General features: G+C 54.1%; 1 protein-coding gene across 1 annotated transcript in view; it reads right to left on the bottom strand.

Annotated features, from left to right (window-relative positions):
• Positions 1 to 25,991, bottom strand: part of Rxra (retinoid X receptor alpha) — an 87,558-nt gene that overhangs the window by 15,476 nt on the left and 46,091 nt on the right. The window contains 3 exon segments of the mRNA XM_050154936.1: positions 6,453 to 6,632; positions 7,225 to 7,375; positions 10,955 to 11,220. Of these exon segments, the coding sequence (XP_050010893.1) occupies positions 6,453 to 6,632; positions 7,225 to 7,375; positions 10,955 to 11,220 (597 nt within the window).

The raw sequence follows: 25,991 nt of genomic DNA, 5'->3' as shown, positions 1-25,991 counted from the left end.
AGATACCTAGGGTAATGCCTCTCTAGAGGCCCAAGGGTGTGACCAGGGAGATCTAAGGCTGCCATCTCAGGACCTTGGTCAGAGCTCAAACCTTGTCTCACATTCCCTAGGTGACAGAGCACAGGTTGGCAGCGTCAGGATCACAAGGACATGGCGGCGGCAGCCTCCTCTTCTACAGCCAGACTTACCTCCTGACCCCAGGTTCTCACCCACAACCCCCGTAAATGGCTTTGGAAATACAGCACAAAGGTCAACAGGAGGGATGAAGGGAGAAGGGGTTCTCACACTGCAGGGGCCTCTCTGCCTAACACCCGGGGAGCAGGCTTTTCTCACGCTCACCGCCTCTTACTCCTCCATGGCGCCCACTGTAATACTCAGCCCAGGGGTTTTCTTTCTGCATACAGCTTGTGACAGTCCCAAGTGACCTTTATTCAGCTTATTTATTTATTTATTTATTTATTTATTTATTTATTTATTTTTGTTTTTGTTTTTAGACAAGGTTTCTCTCTCTAACAGTCCTGACTGTTCTGGAACTTACTTTGTAGACCAGGCTGGTCTTGAACTCACTGAGATCCGCCTGCCTCTGCCTCAGGCGCACCACCACCCGGCAAGTGACCATTTTTTTAATTCCTCCGGCTACTGCTCCTTGCTGGGTCCACCAACAGCATTCGGTTGAGGGTCAGACTGAACCAATACATAGCTCTCCCATGTTGGGGCTATGATCCCTGAGACTCAATGGCCTGGCTGAGGCAGAGACTTTCTAGCCATGAAAGAGGCAAGAATGGGAGACTGCTCTGATGTCTGCAGAACACACCAGCTGGGCTGAGGAGCTGGGCAGAGGCTGGTATTTTGCAAGCTTGGCTCTTTTGGAAAATCTGACAGCAGGTTGGGGCTGGTGTAGAGTTGAGGGCTATGGGCAGATGGTGCCCAGCCTACAGGGGCTACAGAAGGTTGCCAGCTCCATCCCTCCCCAGCTGGGTTTCTAGGGCCCTTCATGGGGCTGCTGAGCATCTGGGTTAGGGTCACTCCACAAGTCAGAGGACTGTGGCCCAGAGCCTGGAGAAATCAGCCCGGCAATAAGCAGCCCCACTGACCAGCATCTGAGTAGACCAATCACAGGCAAAGTTAGAGTCAGGAAGTCTATATCCCAAAGACAGAACTCTTCAGCCTCAGGCTAGGACGATGTCACCTCAACAACCTCACCTTCCCAGATGGAAGAACGACTCAGAGAGCCAAGTGCCACAGTAAACTATGGGCTCTGGAAGGAGATGGTCTCCCTTGAGCAGCTGCGGTGCTTCGGGCAATTGCTTTAGCATCTCTGTACCCCACCTCCTGTAAAATGTCAAGGCAGAGTCTGCCTTCCAGAGGACCCTAAAGGAAACACCTGAAGAGGCCCGCCCCACCCTGTTGGCCCAGTTTCACTCCGCAGGAAGGGACTTCCTTGCTCTCAGAGACAGCCTTGGGATTTGGGAAGCCCAGGGGAAGGCAACCCTGAGTGCAGGCCCTCCCAGCAGCCAGCTATCCCTACGAGCTTGTCCCTGGGTGGATGAGGGGCTCTTCACACCTGCCTCCTGTGCGGGGGCAGCCGAGAATTAATTAGCAAATGTTTTGTGAGGCACTTTGAAGCCTCCAAGGGCCCCGGCAGCTCAGGGCGGCATCGTTATAAATATTATCGTTTTATTTATAGACAGTGGAGGGGGTAGAGGGAGCGGGGGATTTATGTTTTGCCAGCTCAATCACCTTTTAGACGCACTCATGTTTGACTTATGCTCCACTGGCGCCGGGAAGCCTCAGGCGGGAGGCGTCTGTAAATACAGGGCCTCGTTATCCTTCCAAGCCTGCGCAGGCCTTGCGGGGGAGGTGGTTGCCTCAGAGCCTAAGGTTCCCTCATCTGCCTGTGGCCTGTGGTTCAGTCCTCCCGGGATCCAGATGCAGGCTGAGCAGGGGATGACCCTCCTCCTGCACACCTGGGTCCACATGTAGGACATACAAAGTGGAGTGTGTCGGGACTGATCAGAAACTGGGCCCAAGCAGAACTGAGGGGCCCCTGGGGGGTAGGGTGTCAGAGTACAAGAGTATCCCAGATCTTAATGCCAACTGCCCCTTCTTTTGGCCCAGGCAGTGGAGGGCCAGAGCCAGTGGCTTCTTCCCAGAGGCCACACAGTGCATCAAGGCCCCTGCAGCTCAGGGGGATGGCCTTCCCTCCCTCAAGAACAAGTCTGGGACAAGTCACAAGAAAAGTGAAAACATAGACAGTCATGCATACATGCACAAACACAGACACAAGCACAAACACACACTGTGGCCACTATGCTCCAACCCCACTATCAGCTGGGCTTGAGCTGTCTTCTGCTCTGTTCCACCAACAAACCTCAGGGGACCCTTGCTGAATCCCCATAGTTCAGATGGGGACACTAGGCTCAGAGAAGCAAAGTCATAAACCTAGAGAAACAACTAAGCCAGGGCCATTTCCCTACAGCGGAAATGGTGGGCTCATCCTTGTCTGTGTACATATATGCGCGCGTGCACGCAAGCACATGCACATACCACACACACACACACACACACACACACACACACACACACACACAGAGCAGAAATTGCCATTTCCGCACGCAAGTGCTCCAGAGCCAGAGGACAGGGTGCAGGAAGCTAAGAGAGTCAGGAAGGAAATGCAAAGAGGCCTCAGGGGAAGGGAGCTGAGGATGGGGTGTGCAGTGTGCAGCCTTTCTTTCCAGCCTGCAGATCAACGCACCTGCACGCCCCCCAGCCCTACCACCACCTGCACCAGCCAACAGGCCCAGGCTCAGCCCGTAAAGGGCACTGCCCACCCCCAGCTGGGGAATGCTGCCAAACAAGTCCCCGTGGCTGCTTGCACACGCAGGCCCCTGCTATTGCCCAACATAGATGCTATCAGCCTGCAGTATCCTTCATCAGCCTGAAGCCATGGTGCCTCTCCCAGGGCAGGGCCACCCTACAGGGAAACATAGCCTTCTTGTGGTCAGCTCCTTCCTCACAACACTTCTGCTCAAGTGTTTTCAGGGCTATGTGGGATGAAGCCTGGAAGAGGGAGACTATGAGATTCAAACTCCAAAGCTTACTGTTAGTGGCAGGGTCTGGGTACTTCGGGGGCTGAGCCAGCACTGGAGTCGGTGGTGCACATCCTGCCTTCTCAGGGCCAAAGGCCCTGGGTTGGCAACCTGGCCTCACAGCTTCTCCAAAGGCTGTCGGGCTATCCAACTCACGCAGCCAACCGCCCCACCCACTATCCACAGAACTCTTTCTAGCGGTTAGCCCAGGAGAGCAGAGGGAATCAAATATGAATTCGCTCTGGGGACTGGTCCAGACCCGAGTGGGGAGAGGGGCAGTGTCCACTACCTAAATGCAGGTAGAGGTGGGGACAGGCCCTTGGGGATCCTCCCAGAGATCCCTGCACGGTGAGATCCCAGGCCACCACCTCGAAAATAAAGCTCTGGACTAGGGGCCACAGGCTCTGTGAAATGCAATGGGTCTCAAGTGGACAAGGCAAAGTCCCTTTCCCCTGCCCAGGAGCAGCCAATGGGTGGCAGTGCCCACCAAGCCTGAAGGCCTCAAGATGTCTTACAGCTGCTACACAGATACCCTGTGCAACCCAAGGGGTCAAGCTCCATGGTTGCTGTGTCTTGAGCAAGAGAACGCACCACGGGGCTTGAACTAAACACTTAGGGCTCATAAATCCCGCAGGAACAAAAAGGCATGGGCTGGGGCTGGGGTACATCTCTCCACAGGAATGAGTAAAGCATTTCTCAGGACACAAAACACTGCCAGAGTGGCCCAAGGAACAGAGCAGGCCGCAGGGCTCTGCACAGGCAAACAGACACCCTAGAGCCCTCTTCTCTGAACTCCACTTCCTCTTTGTGCAGGGTGGGCAGCATTAGCACAGGCTGGGGGTGAGCATTCTATGTGCAAGGACTGGACAGGGGGTGCTCTGTGCCCCCACCCACAGGAAGCACAGAGTAAGACCCACACTGCTGACTCCAGCCCCTCCATCTCAAGACCATCACATTGGGATTCGAGAGCACCGTCCACACTGCCCACACCTCTGGAAGGCCAGGCAGCTGGTGTCCAGACACCAAGCACCTAAGGGCAACTATGCGGGCAGTGGAGGAAGAGGTCACGGGAGCTAGAGGGTGAGAATTGTAGTGTCTGTCACATGCCAGGTCTACTGCCAGCCTTGGCTTTCACAGACACCACTCCCTTCAGCTGGCACACAGCACCTGATCTGCCCACGATCAGGTGTTAGCCTGGGCATACCCCTGCACAGAGTCAGGCTCAGCTCCCAAGTCCAGGTCAGGTACCAGTTCCCAAGCTCTTGCCGACCAAACCCAGGGACTTAAAGCCACCTTCTTATCTGGTGGTAATTTTTAAGGGCTAGGAACTCATACCCAAAGCCTAAACAGTGTCCATTACCGGAACAATAGCACTGAGAAAGAGAAGGCTTGGGCTGAGCTCAGCTCCTGAGAAGCTCGCACAGCCCCACTTCCACCTTCGGGCCATGACACACCCAGGTCTATCCACTCAAGCACCTGCCCTCTAGAGAATGCGTTGTATAGGTTATTCCCAATAAGTGTTCCCTTACGGCATGTGGTACCCCAAGACAATGTACCCCCATCCTTGGTAAGGTACTCCCTCTTCCTCCCTCTGTCTTCTCATAGAAAAGGGGAGGGGACAGAAGCTGGGGTCTAGCTTAGCTACAAATGTGTTAAGACTTGGCCCCTCATGGCCATGGAAATCTCCCAGCATAGTCAAGGTCAGACCTATAAGAACTCTATACTCTGTATGAAACATGTATGCAGAACGCACTGGCTAGGGACATTCCCACACACATTCCAGCCCACAGCACACAGTTCTGCATATGCTGCCCTACACCAGCACTGGGAATGAGGTGCAGGTACTCCCTCCACCCCTGCTGACCTCACAGCCCGGAAGGACCCCACAGGAGCATGGGCTTCTCGTGAAGAAGAGGACCAGAACGTACTGAAAGAAGACCAATGCCAAGAGAGGAGCAAACCCCAGCACGGGACCTGCTCAGGCTGGTGCCGGACAGGGACAACGAAGAGCTGGTGAGAAGGTGGAAGGACACACAACTGGCTCTGGGGTAGCCTCAGGGGCAGTTCTGGAGACAAAGTGGCAGATCCTGCCTCAGAAAGTGCCCAGCCCTGTGAGGCCTAGGCCTAGGACTGATAGAAGAACCCCACCCAGGCACCCATCCAGAAACACATACACACACTCACCTAGGCACCTATACACACACACACACACACATTCACCCATGCACCCATACAGAGACATACAAACACATGCACACACACGTGCACACACACATGCGTGCACGCACACATGCATACACACTCACCCAGGCACCCATACAGAGACACACACACACTCACCCAGGCACCCATACAGACACATATACACACACACGCGAGCACACATACATGTGCACACGCATACACACAGGCACACACACACATTTTTAACTAGAGATTAACTGTTCTAAACGCAGGTTTAGGAGGAGACAATGTAGCTGGGAAACCGAAGGGTCTAGCTACACACCTGACATCTGGGACCTCTGGGGAGTCTCCTGGCCTGTCACATAACCTCCCTCCTTACATGCATATCTTTCTAATAAAGAGGCTTAGAGTCCTGCTGCTCAGAGGTCTGTGGGCTAACAGGTGACCCTGCCAGAGATGAAACTGGAAGTGGCCAAGTGGCCTTGAGAAGATGGGAAGCTCAAGATGACCCTCACATTCAACAGGCTCTGGGGATATTTTGGTGGTCTCTAGAGGCCCTCTCCATCACTCCAATCCAAATGTGCCTCATACCACAGGCCTCTCTGGCCATCCCCTCACTGGGCAGATGGAGAGACACCCTCTCTCATCACCTTCCTTACAGCCACTTCTGCTCCCAGCCTCCTCACAGCTTCCAGTCAGTGCTTGGTCTCCACAGACCATCTCTCCCAGGCAGTGCTGGCTCTGCCCCGCCATACCTCAAGAGGGGACGATTTGCTCATGCTCCTATTCTTGGGGTCAAGCTGCCAGTGGGACGGTCCTGGTCTGTCTTGCCTATCGTAAAATACTGAGGTCTAGCCATATAGCAAGCACTCAGTAAAACTCTGGTTGGGGGAAGAGCTGGCATGAAGGCAGTCCCTCAGTAGACGAGCTCTACAGACAGCTGCCTTAACGGCATAGGCCAGGGGCTCCACTGAGCTCTGAAGGGAGGGAGTACCCGATCATTGAAGGCATAAAAAGGAAGCCGTCAGGCTAGACTCAAGTCTGGCAAACTACAAAATCCAGGCCTGGACTCTGCTCAAATCTCTCCACACTAAAAATGCTGGGGGAAAGGAACAACAGAGGCCTCCTGGGCCTGATGACAAGAGGATGCTGGGCAGGAGGACGGCGTTCAAGGCCTACCTTCCCGCTTCATGCCCATGGCCAGGCACTTCTGGTAGCGGCAATACTGACACCGGTTTCTCTGCCTCTTGTCGATCAGGCAGTCCTTGTTGTCACGGCAGGTGTAGGTCAGGTCTTTGCGTACTGTCCTCTTGAAGAAGCCCTTGCAGCCCTCTCAACTGTACACCCCATAGTGCTTGCCTGTGGGGTATAGACAGAGGGATGAATGACAAGACCTGCATCCATGTGTCTTGTTGTTGGCCAGGGCTCTGCCTTCAGGTTTCAGACTCCCTGTCTGGGCTCAGGCTAGACCCTGCCCGGTCCTCCCTGGTCATCAGAGACCAGGTCCACTTTCTCTCTATCTGCTAGGGCTACGGGTCACTACCCCTGAGGATCAGCATCACCAACTCTGCTACTATTGTGTTCTCTATACCGAGCTATTGCTCCCTAGAAGAGGACGGTCATTGTTCATGGCTCTCAGGCTACTGGGGTTCAGTAGCACAATGCAGGGGAGCCCTTCAACAGGCTTGGCCCAGAGAGGAGGCTAGCTATCACTGCGCCTCAGCCATCCATGCTTGTGTCTTCTCTTGGCACGCCTCCAAACCTCCCTTCCCATCCCATACTAGTGTCTACCTTACCTAAGGACAATGTGAGGCCCCTGGAGCTATCAGCCCACCCCTTGCTCTGGGGCAAAGGTGGGTCTCCCTGTACCCAGCCCGGTGGAAAATGCTAGGGCGGCCCTGTGAGCTCTATCTAGGTATCGTGCCCCTGCCCAGCAGACAGTCGGTCCTACCTGAGGAGCGGTCCCCACAGATAGCACAGATGTGCTTGGTGAAGGATGCCATATTTCCTGAGGGATGGGCAGGAACCTTGAGGACGCCATTGAGGCCCAGCGGGGGTTTGATGTCCTCGCTGCTGCTCACGGGGTTCATGGGTGAGTTGAGCTGCAAGAGGATGAGTCAGGATGGGTCAGCCTTAGGAAGCTGGGGATGCGCACTAGTGAGTGGTGGGCTTCCTGCGACTCCACTCTACACAGCCTCACTCACTCAGGCCACAGAGCTAAGTAAGGGACAGCAGGACCATCATCCTTAGAACAGGGTTCAGCTCTACGCACAGCCCTCAGGGGACCCCTCCCAGCAAACTCAGGCCACTGCAGGGTACCAGAGACCTCACATAAGCAGGGATCTCATGTCTCAGTGCCATACAGGAGGCCACTTATACTCCACCACACACCTAGGAGCCCCTGTCACTTAACACCTGCCGTGGGCTCTGGACATATGAGCGCACAGGTGCTCTGGGCTCCCCCACTACCCAGGTGAGGCCCAGAGGCCCAGGCTTGGGGAGGAGATTGGACTGGGCTCTTCCAGAGTCACACAGATCCCCACCACCTTCCATGGCAGCAGAATCTGGGACAGGACAAGAGAGGAGACTAAGTGGACACGTCAGACATCAAGCCACAGGGTCAAAATGGCCATCCTGCCCTCGGCACACCCCTTGCCTCGCCCCGCCCTCTGGCCGCCAGGGGCAAGCGTGGGAAACTCACCCTGTCACCCAGGCAACAGCTGAGGCGTCGCAATGACACAGCAGTTTTGGTTCCGCAGCCTCCAGCCCAGCTCTGCAGTAAGCACAGGGCCCAGAGGCGCTTCCCTCTGCCTGCCTATCTGCCAGGGCGCCAGAGCCCAGCTGGGTAATCCCCCCACTTCTGAAAACTCCTGACAAAGGCAAAAAGCCAGCTGTACAGCTGTACTGCCCTTGCATAGCCCCTGCTGCCCCCTGCAAGGGGAACCTCACCTCCTTCCTCAGGGCCTCCTGCCCCATCCCCCTCTTTCTCACGGGACAGGAATAGCACAGAGGCACCAGAGAGGCTTTCTATGGGGGACCTAGCTCTCCAAAGGATTCTGCAGCCCTAGCTGGCCAGGGTTGAGAGATAGGCAGGGAGGCTGTCTGCAAGCATGCCTCACTCTGGTCAGCCTGGGCCCACATAAAACCCTGAGTGTCAGGAAGTCCTTGGTGGCAGGCAGGGCGTACTACTGCAGAAGAGATCAGTTCATATGCTAACTTATTGAGGTTGAAGGTCCTAGGTGGGAATCCTGGAGAAGGTGGGTGACACCACTGCCTTTTTCTAGCAAGACTGCACACACCCGCTCTGCTCACTATTTGGGAAGCCTAGCCCTGAGATTCCTGGAGGTCTTAGCTCTGTAGCATAAACAACTCAGGGCCCATGAAGCCCTGAGGTCACGGACAAAGCAAAGGCTGGGCTGCAGCACCCAACCTCACCACAGACCCACGGACACTCACAGGGATCCTCAGTGTTCCACTAGTGGTCAGTCCTGGGATCCCATGGCTTTTTTGCTCTTTCCAGATGCAGTTTCTATTCTCCCCTTCCTCAACCTCTCCCATGGACCATAAGCCCCACCCACCTGGGACTTCTGTGTTCCCTATACAACCCTCAAGAGACCCAGGACTAGACAGCCCTCTGTTGGAGCCCACAGCCTCCCTGGGTGGGGTCATCCCATTTCCCCTTTCATATCCTTGGCATTTATTTCAGTTCTGCATCACTGGTGCCCCACCTGGGTCCCCGCTTACCTCTCAGGCATCCTCTCTTCTGCCCCTACCTCATCCTATCCTCCCAGGTCCAGGCCAGCCCTCAACTAGCCCCCCTTGGATGGGCTATCCAGATCGTGGGCCTCCATCTCAGGCTCTGCAAGCTCCCCACAGCTCTATTCCCCACCTGGCTGGCTGCAGGCATCATAAAACATTCTGCTTATGCAGGGTGGTGGTGGGGCACACCTTTAATCCCTGAGCTCTGGAGGCAGAGGCAGGCAGATTAATGTGAATTCAAGGCCAGCCTGGTCTAGTTCCAGGACAGGCTCCAAAGCTACAGAGAAACCCTGTCTGGACAAAACAAAACAAAAAACCAAAGTCACTATGGCCCCCACAGTGGGAGATCCTCCTGTATACCAGGAGGATCAGAGGCCTCAAGGCCTTACTGGCTCCACACTGAGGCACTCAGAAGTGCTTCACCTGGAAGTCAGCATGGCCAGACAGGCAGGACTGGGAAGTAGTGGTGAATATCCCCTTGGGTCCTGTCCTAGTAGAGTCATAGGATCACATAAGACACAGGGGTGGCTTGGGCACAGGTGGCCATGGCCTGACAGTTATATCCAGACCCAGCAAGGTGCCTCATGGAGCTAAGAACCAAGAGGCACCAACACTGAAGCCAGGGAACTGTGGTGGTCAGGTCTTCATCTACCCTCTCTGTGCGTGGCATTTCGAGCTAGCAAGGGTATAGAGCAGCTATGATAAAAATAATATGGCCAGGCTGGGGAGGTAGCTGGGTGGTCAGGCTCGCTTTACACCAGCAGTCCCTTAGGCCTTCTGCCTGCTTCTGGACAGCATGGTGAGGAGTCGGGGTGTTCGTGACCAGGAACCCCAGCTCTTCTATGCACATATGCATACAGGTACTTGTGGGAACAAGCACGCGCGCGCGCGCGCACACACACACACACACACACACACACACACACACACACACACAAGTATTCTGGGGCAAAGGGGCTTAGATGGGATCAGCCCAGAAAAACTAGCCAGATTGTCTGGAGCAGACGTTTAAGAGGCTTAAGCCAGTCCCAACAGGCTCCCTGGTCAGGCAATGAGAGGTCCCCAGCACACCCAGCACCAGGAAGGGTGCACAGGAGATGGCATGGTTCAAGGCACAAGGCTGTGGGAACCGAACATAGGTGCTGTAGCTGTGGTTCTAGGGAGGAGTCCCAGGTGTGCCATTGTGAGATGGCACAACAAAGCTACTTGTGCTGAGACAGAACCCAAACTAAGAAAGTCAAAGGAGAAAGGAGATCCCTGACCTGTTTCAGGGACAGTTGAAGGAAACCTGAAGGGCAGTCTCTCCAGAGGCAGAGCTGTATGTTTACCAAAGTCAAAACTCCTGGTAGAAACCCACCAGAAGCCTCGAGGAAACCGAGGCAGAGCACAGCTCTATTCAACAGGCATTGGGGGCTTGAGAAGAAGAGGCTGAATAAGGAAGGAACCCAGGGTACCCACAGCAGGACGAGGGCCCTGCTAGGCCCACAAAAAGGAAGTCAAGTCTTGTGGATAGCCAATTTCACAGAGAGCCACTGAAAGCCAGAGCCACCAGGGCCTCAGTGGGACCCAAGAAGCAGCATCCCTGGGCCCAGGGACATGGAGCCCAGTGGCCTGGGTAAGAGGACCTATGAGGTCTCGGGATCCCTGGAAGATGGACCTAAGCCTGAGAAAGCAGGTACCCCAGAGTTCTACAATCATGAGGCCAGGCTCCAGGGGGACTTGAAGACCAACTGTGAGAAATTTCAAGTGACAGAGCTATGGAGGCCAGTCTGGGTCAGCCATCAGCATGGCGCTGAGGCTAGTGTTTGCTGTGTAGCCCACTTTCATAAAGAAAAAGTCAAAATGACAGCTCTGACCCACAGCCAACAGATGAAGTTCCCACTTGCTGTTCCATTTCCCCCAAAGCTCAGCCCAGCACTCACCTGGGGGCTACCAGTCCCAAAGCCCAGTGTGGGTGTGGTGGGTACCGACATGGAGTGCGGGCCCATAGGGGAGCTGATGACAGAGAAGGGTGGGCCCATGCCATTGATAGGAGAGCTCAGGGTGCTGATAGGTGAGTGCAGTTGCCCGGGGGAGCCCAGTGGAGAACCGATTCCTGGACCCAAGGAGGGGTGCAGTGAGGGGGCAGCCATGGAGCCTCGACCCGTTGGAGAGCTGAGGGATGAAGAGTTCACCTGGGTGGAGAAGTCTGCAAAACAAGAATTGGCAAGAAGGGTCAGAGCAGCCTCTAGGACCCGTCCACTGCCCACTCCCACCCACTCAAGTCACAGGCAAACTTTCATGACCAAGGTCAGGCCAGGATGCCAGGACTCATCTCGCATACTCCAAGAGCTAGACCATCTCTGGAGGACCCCAGTAGGTACACCCTGAGGTTCTCATAGCTGAGCAGGCAGAGTTAGGCCAGTACTGAAAGCTGAAGGCTCTGAAGTCTTTGACCCTGCCCTTTGGACCACATGACCTGAACTTCTGGGTACACAGCAAGGCAGCCCACTCCAGAGGAAAGAAAGGCACTGGCACTTCCCACGTCGGTGAGGAGCTTCCAGGTGACTTTGTGGAGGGCCTCGGAATGTGCCAAGCATGAGACTGGCAAGCCACAGAGCAGGGCTGGGTCTGGGACCTCCCACATGTCAACCTTTTGTGCAAGGTTCCAAACACATAAAAAGTCTTATTAATCAGGCCTTCCCAGCTCCAGAGGCCAGGGAGGTTCCCGGGTGTTGGACCTGCTATCCACAGACCTGGTAGGCCGTGGAGGAGACAGTGAGGAGTCTTGCCTGCCTCTACAAGGCTGATGCTCTGAGAAAGCCCCCTATCCCCCTACCCTCCATCCTTTCCTCTCTCCCTCTCATCTGGAGAATAGTCCTGACCTTTCCTGCCACCTTGCTGCCAGGGCATTTGCTTCTGATAAGACAAGAAGAACTACGGGCATGGGAAGTGATGGGAAGTGAGTGACTAGCACACCCCAGGTAGGGGAAACAGTCTGGTTACACTACTCAGCATCCTGGAAAGACCTCGCCATTCTGAGCCTACCTCATCCTGGTCATGCCCTGGCACGTGAGCTTAGCAGGCAGAAGCCCAGAGCAGACACAGGAGGACACCACACGTCTTAAGACAACACTGGCACTCTGGATGGGACTCTTAGACCAGACTTGACCCTGGCCAAAGCCCATGCTCCTGTTCTGAACCTGATGACCAGCACAGTACAGGGAGATCCCAGTAGCTGTACCAATGCCAGTTCCAAGCCAGGAGTGGTACAGAGGCCACGGCAGCAAGAACAGATCTTCAGAGAGAAACCTAACCAATATCCATCCCAAAGACTCTGGGGACTTCCTGTTTCCCCTCAAGAGGAGAATGCAGTAAGGAGGCCCCACTGTGACCAGGTCCACTATGGGGAGGCCAACCTGGCTACCATGACTACCCCAACTGACAGAAAGAACCAATTCCATCAGCAAATGAGCTTCATTTGATCTGCCAGAAACCCTGGCCATTCATAAAACTGAGAACAAACCAGTCTGCTGAACAACAAAAAGCCAATTTAAGAAATCTAAAACTAGCCGGGCCATGGTGGTGGCACTCGGGAGACAGAGGCAGGCGGATCTCTATGAGTTCGAGGCCAGCCTGGTCTACAAGAGCTAGTTCCAGGACAGGCTCCAAAGCTACAGAGAAACCCTGTCTCAAAAATCAAAAAATAAAAAAAATCTAAAACTAACTGTGTAAGGCGGTAGGTAATATGTCTTTAATCCCAGGACTAGGCAGGCATAGGCAGGAGGATCTCTGTGAGCTCAAGACAAGCCTGATCTACAAAGTTTGTCTTAAAACAAAGGGCTAACGAGGCGGCTCAGTGCTACTACTCTTCCCAGCACCCACATGGTTTCAGGGGATCTGACGCGTTCTACTGGCCTCCACAGGGACTGCATGCACATAGTACACTTACACACATACAGGTATGTAGCACGATTAATAAAAACCCGGAGACAGAAATTGGGGTTCAACCTGAAGACCAGAAAAGCAAAGCAAAGCAGCCAGCCACTGGCTCTTACCTCTACCTCAGTCCGAAAATGGCAACCCTGCCTCCAGGAATCCTCAGAATGAGACTGAGCCTTAAGCCTGCCTCCTCTCGCTTTATATCCCTCTCTAGTGCTGGGATTAAAGGTGTGCACCACTACCACCCGGTTTCTACTGCAAACTAATGTGGCTTCTGGAATTTAAGGTGTGTGTCACCACTGCCTGGTTTGTAAGGCTGATCAGTGCAGCTGTTTTACTCTCTGATCTTCAGGTAAGTTTTATTTATTAAAATACAAATGAAGCCGGGCGGTGGTGGCTCACTCCTTTAATCCCAGCACTTGGGAGGCAGAGGCAGGCGGATCTCTGTGAGTTCAAGACCAGCCTGGTCTACAAGAGCTAGTTCCAGGACAGGCTCCAAAACCACAGAGAAACCCTGTCTCAAAAAAAAAACAAAAAAAAAAAAAAAGAAATATCACTACACAGGTAAAACATCCAATACACATAAATAAAAACAAAAGGAAAAAAACATTAATTTTAGAACCAAGAGGTGGTAGCACCTACTGGCCAAAACAGGAACTACAGACCAGCTCTATAGGCCACTAAACTACTTATGGAACTGGGGGGAGGAATCCACAGGGAAGGAGGTGGGAGACAGGAGAATGTGTCCAAAAGAACAAATACAAATCCAATTGCTTACATGAACCTGGAATGCCTTTGTTCCTTTGACGTCAATTGAATTCTTGTGACCCTGTCAGAAAAGCCACCACCTCCTACCTATGACAGAAGAATCTGAAAAGGTTCGTGGATAAGAACTGCCCAAAGGCAAATTTAGCAATCTGCAGCTGCCCCTAGGCCAGGCAAACACAACCACTTCCACACTGCTGGGATACCTGGAGGCTATACTGGGCTGACCAATCACAACCCTGCCCTCCTCTCCGCCTCCAGATAAGGAAAGTGAGACAGCTCCTTCCCTGTGGCCTGCTTTGTCTTCTGAGGTCTGTGGACTAAGACCCAGCATACCAGCTAAGCCCTCATTGGATTCCCTTTTTAGCCCATTTGAGAGCCACATCTTGCCGAATTTGAGCACATCTACCTTCTGCAGGCATCCCAGAAGAAGACAGGATAATGCCATGCGCACCCAGGAGGGAGCTTGGCTGGACCTAGAGAAGGCCCGCTTTTCCTGGCCTTTGAGAACAAGATGAGGGCATGACCAGAAGAGAAATCCCTCAGATTCCCCCAGGCTCTTTGCACCCACACAGGAAGATTTGGGCAATAGGAGAGACACAAGGCCTAGGGGCAGCTTGTCACACTACCCTAAGCGTGGCTCTCATGGGCTGGCTGTCCCCAAACACCAGGAAAAACCGGCCATGTTCACTACATGAGAGTGTTTCTGCCCAGGAGAGTCAAGGAAGGATCCTTGCAGACACAGGGAACAGCTGAGGTAGGAGGCTTGGGCTGCAACCAGGTCTCTATAAAATGCCAGGGCCTGTACTGCTCCCCTCACTGTGGGCTTTGCTGTGGGAGTGGCAGAACAAAGTTTCAGCAGGAAGAAGGGAATGAAGGAAGGAGGGAGACAGGGAGGCAGGCTGTAAGGCTGCCAGCTACCGGCTGGACCCCAAGCTTCTCCGATCCTTCAAGGTACCACCCATACCTGGCTCAAGTCAGAAACTGCCAAGGAGGGAAGCCACACCAACAGAGGAGAAAACCGGCCAAGGTGGCATATGGACAGACTTCAGGAAGAAGGGGAGACAGCAGCAGCAAGAGCCAAGTCTCCAGTCTGGGAATGTGGCTGTCCCTGTGAAGGTTCCCTTAGGCACCCCTCCCCCAGTCCTCCACCCTGCCTGAAGCCTGATGGTAGGCGGCCAAGCAGACTCTAAGTCCCTACAGCTCCAGTGTAGAAGGGGCTGCCACCAGAGCAATGCCTACCTTGGCAAGTCCCCACTGCCCCAGGCCCCCACCCCAGGCCTTCCTGTTTACAAAGAATATCCACTGCAGACACCTTCCCGGAGCCTGGGTGACAATGGGCTGGGTGTGTTTTCTGGGTCCTTCTAGAAGGAGAAACTTTCTAACCAGGAAGAGAATGAGCAAGAAACGCCCTTTTATCCTTGTATGTGTGCAAGCCATGTGCACGTACACCATGTATGTGTATGTATATTCGTGTATGCTATGTCATGCTCTGCTTTCTCGGGCACTTAGCTGTCACCACCCTGATAAGCCATGGCCCCTATAAGGCACAATTCCAGCAGCCTCGGGTGTTAACACCAGCCAACACCACTGCTTAGGAAAATCTCCACACCCCTCCAGCATCAGAGCTTGTGGGGTGGGGCCTAGGGTTGCAATGTGTCAGCTTCCAGACCTGGGGATTACAAGACACATGGTACTCCCTGCCCAAGAAGTCACAGAGAAGATCAGGAACATGACTGAGAGGAAACTGAACCACAGAACCCCAAGACCTCAAATTCTGAGGCACAAAGATCCCAAATATAATCTCACATCCCAAGATACCTCTGTGGGACTACCACCAACATTGCCAGGGACCCCGGGGAAGGAGTGTGGCCAAGGAGCATGCATGTGCCTGAAGGACAGACACAGAGCAGGACGCCCATCTCTGCAGGGAAGATGCCCATCATCTCACACACATCATGGGCAGCTGGCACTGCAGCCCAGGAAGGGGATGTGGAAGAAGGAGCACGCAGCACTCCCTTGGTACGAAACTGACCACAGTATGAATGCTCGGTGGTTTAAACACAGAGCAGAGATGGATTGTCCCCAGCCCAGATCCCAGGGCAGTTCCTAGACCTCAGAGGGAGAGCGCGAGAAGCTGGGTGACATTAATAAAGCTGAAATACTGAATGCCTGGCAACAGCTCTGGTGACTCCAAGATGCCAGGCTCTACTGAGGTCATAGGCAAGAGAGGAGTATCACTCCCACCCGAGTTCCTATGCCATATGGTGTCTACAGATGCCTGCCAACAGCAGGACCCCACAGCAGGAAGCCCAGGGAACGCCCACCAACTCCCTTCAAGCCTCTGCTTGGCAGGCAGGGTACAGGAAATAGCACTGCAGCTCACTGCAACTCACTACAGCTGGGGTGGGGTAAGCCCCACAGCCCTCCAAGGTAGCCAGCGAACCCCAGCTCCTAGAGGGGGAAACTCAATCATCCACAGCCCTTTGGCACAGTAGGATCTAAGCAGGTCATGTGTCTGGGTAAACAGAAGTGGACCGTACAGCTGCTCCATCTAGAGCCAGGGAGGGAGGACAGATGGTTCCAGAGGACAGCACATGGGAAGTTGATACTCTAGGGCTACCAAGGCAGGACCCGAGGGGGGGCAGTCAGCATGCAGGCAACATGCAGCCACACAGTGAACTAGTACCAGGATGGGTGTCACGTTCTAAGCCCTTATCCCTGCCTGGGGACACCCCCGCCAGCTCAGGAACTGAAACTTTGCAGTAGGTAGCTCATGGGTCCTCAGAGTTTCCTGGGCTGCCCACCTCCAGCTCCACCTTCTGGAAGTACCACTTCCCCTGAAGACCTGGGAGGGAGAAGTGGTGGCCCTGGAGGAGCAATGGGAATGTGGCAGGGACCATGGCACCAGGGTTTGAGGGAGGCCAAAGGTGGTCAGAGGAGGAGAGAGGAAGAAGACAGGCCACAGGCCACAGGTGGGAGGGGTGGGAGGGGGCGGATTCAGGCACTGGGAGGACAGGAAGATAAACGACCCACTGGCCAATGCTAACCATGGTGAGAAAGGACTGCTGCCCACACTTGAGGCCAAAGGGACCCCTCAATATTGAGTCTCAGTTCCCTTCTCTGTAAAATGGGCTGAGGCTCTGTGTCTGCACAAAGAACAGCCCCCAGCAGGCCTGTTTGCCCAGCTCTACGACAAGTCTGACTCCTACTCCCTGAGGAGAGACTCCTCGGGGGTCCCCTCCAGCTGTGGGTTTGGCTCATTCACTGTCTCCTCTAGGAGCATCAGCTTACTGCTCTAGAGGCCTGTTCTGGGGTCACCCTGCCCTTCCCTCTAAAGCCCCAGTCATTAACTCAGCCTCCTCCTATGTGGTCAGAAAAAGCAAGACTGACTCCAACCCAGCTCCGAGATCCCAGAGGGCCCAAGTACAGGCAGGCCACTGCAGGGGCCTCTCAAGTAGAGAACTCAATTGTCAGGAGCAACCCAATAGTCTCATAGATCCAGACCCAGAAAGTCTGTCAGCCCAAGGCCCTACTATCCTGACCAAACTCTCAGCTCTTAGTGTACAATGTACCACTGCAATGGTCTTCACAGAGATGGGATCACCAAAGTCTAAAGGGTGTAAGCATGGGAAGCAATATCCACTGTGAGGGCCTCAAGAAGCACCAATGGTTGCCACCTTAGTATCATCACCATCATCAAAATTACCATCACCACCATCATCACTATTAGTTCATCACCATTAATATAGTCAAACATCATCACCACCACCACCATCACAATCAGCATCATCACTGCCAACAGTATCATCACCATCAATATCACCATCAACATTAACAGCATCACTACATCACCACCACCATTACTATGATCAACAATACCATCACCATCATCACTACCAACACTGCCATGAATATCATCAATTATCATCAATACTGTCATCATAATCATCACTATTACTACCAACACTTCCATCGTCATCACTATCAGCATCAATTCACCATTACCATTACCACCATCAATATCATCACTACACCATCACCATCAGCATCTATCACCTGATGGAAACAGACACCTTAATTCACACCTTGCTCTATTCTACTGATGGAGGCTAGAGCCCAAAGGGGCTGACAAATTCGGCAAGTGGCAAAGATAGAGTACTTTGGGTTCTCTTGACCATACTCAGCCAGCTTGGGGCTGGCTAGGGAGGGGCACAGGAGGAACAGAAAATAGTGCCTAGGCTAGTAGCTACCTCCCGTACAGTCCTGGGTGGTACTATGATTGGACCCGATGGCGACAGGTGTGGCTAGAGCCAACGACAGTAAAGGAAATGGGAAGCATAGCCAGGAGGACAAAGGATGTAAGGAAGAGCCCCCACCTTGACGCCCAGCCTATGACTGTGCCAGGCAGCATTCAATTAGGAGTTGAGAAGTGAAGATGCCAGTACACTCAGGCATGAGAGCCAAGGTGCTGACAAGAGTTTATCCTCCATGCCAACTCTTCTTGAAGCCCACAGTCCACAGGGCTGTTGCACAAGGCTTCCCACCTCAATTCTTGCCAGTTGGTATCATCGCTCTCTGGGCCAACTGTGGTGGTCACTGTCTGGGATGCCTAGCTGCTGAGGTGCACATCACCCAGGGCAGTCCTGCCCAAACAGCCAGGTCCGTCTCCATTCCCAAACTCCCAATGGCTCAGGGATGTGCTCGTCCACCCTCCATGGGACAGTGGAGAGGTGTGTGGGGTACACTCTGACCAGGCAGCTGGATGAGTCCGGCTGGACCCCTCCAGCCCCTGCTACATGGGACTTTCCCTTTGCCTAAGTACAACTAGGGGGCAGCAGAGAGAAGACTCCTAAGCTGCTCAAGCCTCAGACTCATAAGCTGCAGACATCTTTGCCAGGCTCCAACCTGAGCGTACTACACAGACATCCCCAATTTCTGGCTCCTTTGCTGTCACCTCCTTTTGTGAGCCCAAAGTGTCTCAGTTGAAGGCAAGGCAATTTCTTTGGAAAAGCTAAATAAGGACCTGTAGAGGTGATCTCTAGTGAGGGCCTTCAGGCAGTCTTGTCCTTAGAGGCCTGGAGTGGGCTGTTCCAGGGTGAAGAGTACCATCCCAGGGTGCTTTATCTGACACCAGGCTCCTGCTCTGGGTATTATCCTCTCACCAACCCAGGAGAGAAGAAGCCTTAATAGGTGCTTGTCCCCAGTCTGCAGGTCACATAGCTATTACACAGGGTACCTATAGAATGTCCTGAATCTATCAGCCAGGCCCAGGACCTCAGACTGGAACTTGGGTCCTTTCTGAGGCACCTAATTGTACTGAAAAGCACCCTTAATTCTCTATCCCAGAGACAGCTGCGGGGCAATAGTCAGGTGGCCTGATTGCACCAGCCAGTGCTGAAAGTCAGAACACAGGAACAGGTAACATTCAGCTCCAGGGCCCTAGAAAAGCCTGCGAATTGGCTTCCAAGCCCTAACAAGGGACCCAGACAAGCCCAGTCCATCCCTGAGCACAGCAGGCAGACTATCCCAGCCTGCTGCCCAAGAGCCGGGCCAAGTCTCCTGTCCTGTAGCCTGAGAGGTGCTGCCAGGGGCAGGACTAGACAAAGGGAGGAAGTCACACCCACTCGTCCCTAGGCTGCTTGAATGAGAGAAAAGCCACAGAAGAGTGTGACCAGAGGGACAGGACAACTGAAGAGCTGGTAGCGAAGACTGACAGCTGTGTGATGCCCTCCCCACCCTGTACCATGTGAGAAACCGATAACAGAAGTGCCTTCACATTCACACAGGGCAGGTAGCTGTCAGCACCTCAGAAGCAGACTGAAGAGTGATGGAGACACTTTTGGCGACAGTCACAAGCAGTTTGGGTCCCCACTCTGTAGCCTCTCTAAGCTGGCATGGTACCATGTGGGCTAGTGGAAACATCGGGCCAGGAAGGACCTGCTGCTCTGTCCTGTGGCAAGGCCTCAGCTCTGGGAGGATGGGGGCTTGCCAAGCCCAGATCAGGAGCTGCCAGCCAGTCTGCATTCAGTTTTCTCACAACCGTCCCTGTCACAACTCAGCCCCACAGAAACTACCCTCGGCTTTGGCCCTGGGCAACCCATCATAATGTCCTGGGCTGGGGGTCAGGGGTGACATGCCAGCCTGGGAGCCTGGAAGGATGCTTACCTCGCTAAGACCAGGCAGGGGCTTCTTTCTGAACACTGAAGCCTCCCCTCCCGGTTGTTCCCTTGAGCTGTTTGTCTGTCTGTTTCCAACACTCTGTGGTGCCTGCCCACACTTCAGAGGAGGGGAGGCGGGAGGGGAGGTGGGAGGGGAGGAGGGGGACTTCAAGAAAAACCCCACCTGCCCCACAGCGGCAGGGGCAAGGGGGCCCCGAGGCGGCAGACTCTCGAAGGCAGTTTCTATTTAACAGGAAGAGAAATGATTGTTTCAATTTGAGCCACGTCGCTCCTGGTGGCTCAGAGGTCCCATCACCCACCTGCCCGCAGCTCTGTCGTGGAACCCACGGAACCCCGGTTAGGCTTCCTGTCCTCCCCCCACAGGTCTCATCTTCATTTACATTCCTTAATGTAATTAAAGTCTTTAACCACACTTAGAGGGGACCTAGGCCATACCCACCCAGGTCACACCACCTACCGTGAAGTGAATTGGGCTCTAGGGGACAGGGACACTGGGGACTCTGGAATGGTCAGGACAGAGGGGATACTCCAAGACAAAGAGAGGCTCTCTTGGGACATCCCCAAATCCTCCCACGCCCATTGAACATCACTATTTTCCAGACATAAGTACGATGTGGTACAGTGGGTGGCTGTCCAGGACCACATGATAGACAGAAACAGGGCTGAGCCTGGAGGGTGGAGCCTCCGCTGGGCACCATGGTCGGAAATCAAGCTCCCCAAAGCCTCTCCAGAAGCCCTAGCCCACACCAGCACACGCACCCTCCCCTCAACAGCTCACCCATGCCCTCGTGACTCCTCAGCATACCCTAACAGCGTGTTTATCTTCCCCTCAGCAGGGGCTTGCCCATGCCCTCGTGACTGGCCAGAGTATACAACGCAAGCACCCAACAAACCCAGAGGTCTGGTTGCCGGAGCCTCTGCCAATGGGGCAGGATTTCATCTGTGAGACAGGGTAGGAATGAAACTTCCCAATCACAGCCGGCGATGGTGGTGCACGCCTTTAATCCCAGCACTTGGGAGGCAGAGGCAGGCGGATCTCTGTGAGTTCGAGGCCAGCCTGGTCTACAGAGCTAGTTCCAGGACAGAAAAACCCTGTCTCGAAAAACAAAAACAAAAACAAAAACAAAAAAAAAAAAAAAAGAAACTTCCCAATCACCACCCACAGCCAGGGGACCCTCCCCATCCCTGACTCCACGTGGACAGAGCCTGCACTGCAGCTCATGGAAATCAGCAGAGACCCTCCACAATGTCCATCCACAGTTTGACAGGGCTGTCTCCATGGGACTCAACTCTACATCCTTCCTACTGCCTGACACCATGCCAAGTGTGTAAACACTCAGATCCGCCACTCACAGCCTGGGGCCCCAGGCTAAACCCCAGAAACTTCCCTTGCCACTGAGATCCCCATGTCTTACTTAGCTGGGGGTCTATGATGTCTGTAAGCCTGAACCCTATCAAGAATATCAACACAGTGGATCTCTGCATACAGACTATAGATCAGGCAGTCTGTACTTCTTCCTCAGCCCCCAGCAAGTGGGAGAGACCGGTGTCTAGGGGACGACAGGCAAGTGTGGGGACAGGATCTCCCACCCAGTCATCATTCACAAACTCCCTAAAGCTGAGAAAAGAGACCCTCACTAGCCTCGTGTCCCAACCTTGCCAACTTGCACCTATCAGAGCTGTAACGGCACAAGAATGGGCAGCACTGTGTGCTGTAGCCCATGACACAGAACCTGAGAGGGCTGTGCAGTCAGCCACCAGCTCTGTCTCAGGGGCAGGGGATGGAATGATTGACAGGCTGCAGGACAGCCTCTCTGCCCTCTGGGAACCAAAACCTTCATCCAAATAGCACCAAGGATAGTTGTCTATCCCTTCAGTAGAGATGAGAGCCATTATTGACCAAACAACAGATGCAGCCCTTGCTAGGCTAAGCCCAGCTCAGCATGCCTTCTCTGCCACCCCTCCATAGACAGGATGGCAGGGGTCTCTTCTGCTGCACCAGAGGAACCCATGATGCTCCACAAGCCCCCAATACCAAAGCCTCTGAGAAAGGGAGCCTGAGTCTGCCTCGTCTTCTCTGCTGGGCCTGCCTACCCCTTCCTAGTCTGCTCCCCAAGCAGCCCTCAGGGCAACTGAGGCTGGAGCCAGTGTCAGGGGAGGGGGACCGGAAGAAATGGCATTTCTGCCACAAAGCATGGATACCATGTGGTAAGAGTACCCAGAGGGAAAGGGAGGGGAGCAGCCTGGACCAAGCACAATAGGACCAGGGCACCGGCACAGCACTCCCAAGGATGGGGCGCCAAGACACCTGGATGACCAAGTATCTCTGGAAGGCTGAGCTTGATAAGGGAAACTCAGCTTTATGAGATAAAGAAGGAGGCCACAGCCACAGCCTGGGAGCCAAAAGGCCAGGCAGGAGGCACCATCAGGCCCTGCTTGGGCAGAGGAGGGAACACCATTTTAGCACCTGGCAGGAAGGGAAAGGGTCCTGGAAACTGCCTTCCAAGGTTTCTAGCCCACTCCTCCCCAGGAAGCCCTCAGCATCACCTAGTGAATGTGACAAAGGACACTGAGGTTTAATCTCACTAGGCCAGAGGTAACAAGTCCAAGCCTTTCACCTGGGTAGCCAGATGCAGGGGTACAACATAAATTAGTCCGGAGCGCCAGACTCGGAGAGACCGCACACACTGGGCCTAATTGAGAGACCCCGGCTCAGAGCCTACCGACTCCCTTCATACACAATGTTAAGGTGCCACACTGGTCAGCTTCCTAGGAAACAAACAACCGGCAAGAGCCTAGGAACAAGCCAGAAATCCAGAGAGAGCAAGAGAGAAAACTCAGCAGTTAAGATGCTTACTGTTCTATACAGAGCTGGTGTTTGGTTCCCAGCACCCACAGCAGGTGACTCACAACTGTTATTTTAGCTCCAGGAGATCCCATGCCTTCTGGCCTCTGTGGGCACCTGCATGCATGTGGTAACCTGGGTTTGGTTCCCAGCACCCACATGGCATAACCATCTACAAATCCAATTCCAGAGGATCCGGCCTCACCTGGCCCCTGCAGGCACTGGGCATGCACATGGAACACTACATACTTTAAGGCAAACACTCATACACATAAAATTAAAAGAAGTCTTTAAAAAGAAAGGCAGCAGGAAGTGAGGCAAAGATGAAAACGCAAATCCCAACAGGCCAGGGCACCTGGCACAGGAATACAAGGGGACTGGGTTCATCTCTGCGTGGAGCCCATACCATGCTCCTAGGCTGTCCCAACCTCACATCACAAACACAAAGGAGACTGACCGCAAACACCCAGAGAGACAACACGGCCCAGAGTGAACACTGATGCCCATATCGGAGCCTCCCACTGGCATTGGAAAAGTGACCCCATCTCTCTGAGCCTCGGTTTCCCCTCAAATGTGGACAGAAGAGTATGTCTCCAGGATATCTACGAAGACCTGTGAACATTAAATGCAGCCCTGGGCATACCATACAAAGGATATCATTGCTGCTGGAAAGAGGAAAGACTCAAAGCCAGTGAGCCAGCCACCAAGACGGCAGCTCTGGAGACTTATGACAGTCCTATGGACCCTCAGAACTCCCGCCACCTCAAGTGGCAGTCACAGGCAGACAGGACAGAGATCCAGGTTAGCTAGGGTTGAGGCCAACTGTGCATCACAGCGTCAGGCCAGAGCTCTGCCACCCCACCAAGGGTATCTCAATGCCAGGCCCAGGAAGAGAGGGCCAGCCCTCCACATTCCTCCAGCCAGACAAACCCCACTGTTCTCCCGACCCAGAAGAAGGAGGTCCCACCTATAGCCTCAAGATAAGGAAAGCAACACCCCGGACTTAGTGAGAGTCTAAAGCCTGGGCCTTTTCCCTAAAACCTTCCCGGGGAAGAGATCTTTTGTTTCCAATACCCAGGTGAGACCCAAATATGCGGGGCATGGCACTCTTGGGATAAGCCTCATTTGCTCTTCATGGGCTGAGTTGAGCAGCCTGGATAGGCCCAGCCATGATAGGCTGGCATAACCAGGCATCACCCAGGAATATACCATAAAAAGGTCCATATCCAGGCTCCTGAACCCTGACAGACTCCCTTCCCCTGTAGTCCCCAGGCCCTCTCCTTCTCCCTTGGCACAACTCCTGAACCCTGCAATAAGATCTTCTATACCATACCAAACCCTACCCTCACCTGCCAGCCACCTGTGGTCCCCTGCCTGCCAGGCCAGGCCACCTCCTGAAAGAGAGGCAAGAAGGCGCAGCCTCATGGTGAGGGCAGGTGATAGGTCCCACCATGGTGGTGGCCCCATCAGTCCCCGGCCAGCTGGCTCGGGGTCCCACAGCCTCAGGCGATGCAGCTTGGTCAATGAACAGGAGCCTGGAATGGAAAGGCAGCAAGCGGGGTGAGCCTCTGGAGGCAGCTGGGCTCTCAGGAACAAGTGGTGCTGGCACTGGCCCTGTAGCCCAGTTCCCCTTTCCCAGGGCCCGCCCTGCCCTCCACCCTCAGCCAGACACCTGTGACCACAGGCAGCTCCTGATGGCCGAAACCAAGGGCTTCTTGGAAGCAGACTGGGAAGCAGCCTTATTTCCTCAATCTGAAACAGACAGTACTTGGTGCAAACAGACTCCCACCTGACCCAGATGCAATGACCCAAGTTCAAACCCACCTCCTAGTCCAGCCACCTGCCTGACTTGAAGCAGATCAGGTCACCCGGCTGGGCCTGCTCCCCATCTGTATGCTGGTGGGACAACAGAAGCCAGTGCCAGCTGGCACTCAGGTGGGTTCCGTGGTTTGACAACGTGCCTATCCTCATCCTAGCCTGGACCCTGGGGAGCCTGCACTTTGCCTATACCCTCACATTACACTATGCCTCCCTCCACTCCCCAGCCTGCAGCACACTCAATACCAAGTCAGGCTTTCAAGTCCTGGTAAGTCCTACAGAGCAGATGCAAGGCTAGGTCCGCTAGGAACTGGTGTAAGAATGCAGTAAGGCCAAAGCTGGAGAGACCAGGCCTGAGCAGCCAGATCTGTGGAAGTGCCATGAGGGTGCTGCCTCTACTGCTGGAGGAGGACGGTACGTCAAGAAAGACGGCAGTAAAGAGGACTTTGTACTCCCAACCGCCTCCTACCTATACCAGGGCTTGTTCTTCAGGGTACAGGGTGCCTTCTGTGGCTTTCTAGTCAAGGGCCAAACTCAGGCCCAGTGATGGGAGCTGGGCATGGGGACACAGCACAGTCTTCCACCCCACCATCACCTAAGGCTTTGTCATACTGGGCTGCCCGACTCGAGCCATGGGGTCTGCAGTATGGAGTCAACCTGCTGGCTGCTGGCACACACACTATGTCCACCACAGCAGCACCTTGAACAGACTACCAAGATGTCATCAAGGCCAGAGGGGCACTGAAAGTCGTCCGTGGTGCACCCATGTGCAGACGCCCATCTGAAAACTCTTCTGTTGGGGTTTGGGGTTGGAGGAGGGGCTGGTAGGGACAGAAGGGGAGAACTGGCTTGGCTGAGCATGTGCAAACCCCACTGACCACAACCTCCTGGGATACCCAGGTGCAAGAGGGTTCCCTTCTTCTTGGTTTGATAGCCAGAGGCAGTCCTACCCTCCCTCATCACTCACTACTCCCAACTGGACTAAGCTAATACTATCTGGGAACCGCACCTACTGCAGGGTTACAGCAGCTTACCCACCCCACCACATAAAGGTCCACACTCTGGAATGTGCTGGACTGTCTGCACGACTTCCCCGCTCCGTCCTACACTGCAAGTAACTCCTATCACAGGTAGCCTACCTCTGTTCCCAGACCCAGCTACCTAGATCAGGAGCCCAGGGGTTGCACTTTGCAATAGAGGGTTCCTAGGATCTTGGATCTAAGTCAGAGAAAACACGGCCTATTTTTTTGTGCTTTCCTTTGGCTTGGGTTTTGGGCTCATAATGACACAACACCCCCGACAGACAGACCTAAGCTACTAGCGAGACCCCTGATAATTTGGTTCAAGACAGGCTTCATCTAGATCAGCTACAGTCAACAGACCAAGTTGTCCTGTCTGGAGAGACTACCATAGCCAGCCTGCCCGACC

Source organism: Alexandromys fortis, unplaced genomic scaffold, assembly GCF_014885135.2.
Source record: "Alexandromys fortis isolate MF-2015 unplaced genomic scaffold, M_Fortis_MF-2015_v1.1 scaffold_72, whole genome shotgun sequence".
In the NCBI taxonomy this organism is placed as follows: Eukaryota; Metazoa; Chordata; class Mammalia; order Rodentia; family Cricetidae; genus Alexandromys; species Alexandromys fortis.
The sequence above is the reverse complement of the archived record's forward strand: the minus strand, read 5'-3'. Positions and strand labels throughout refer to the sequence as shown.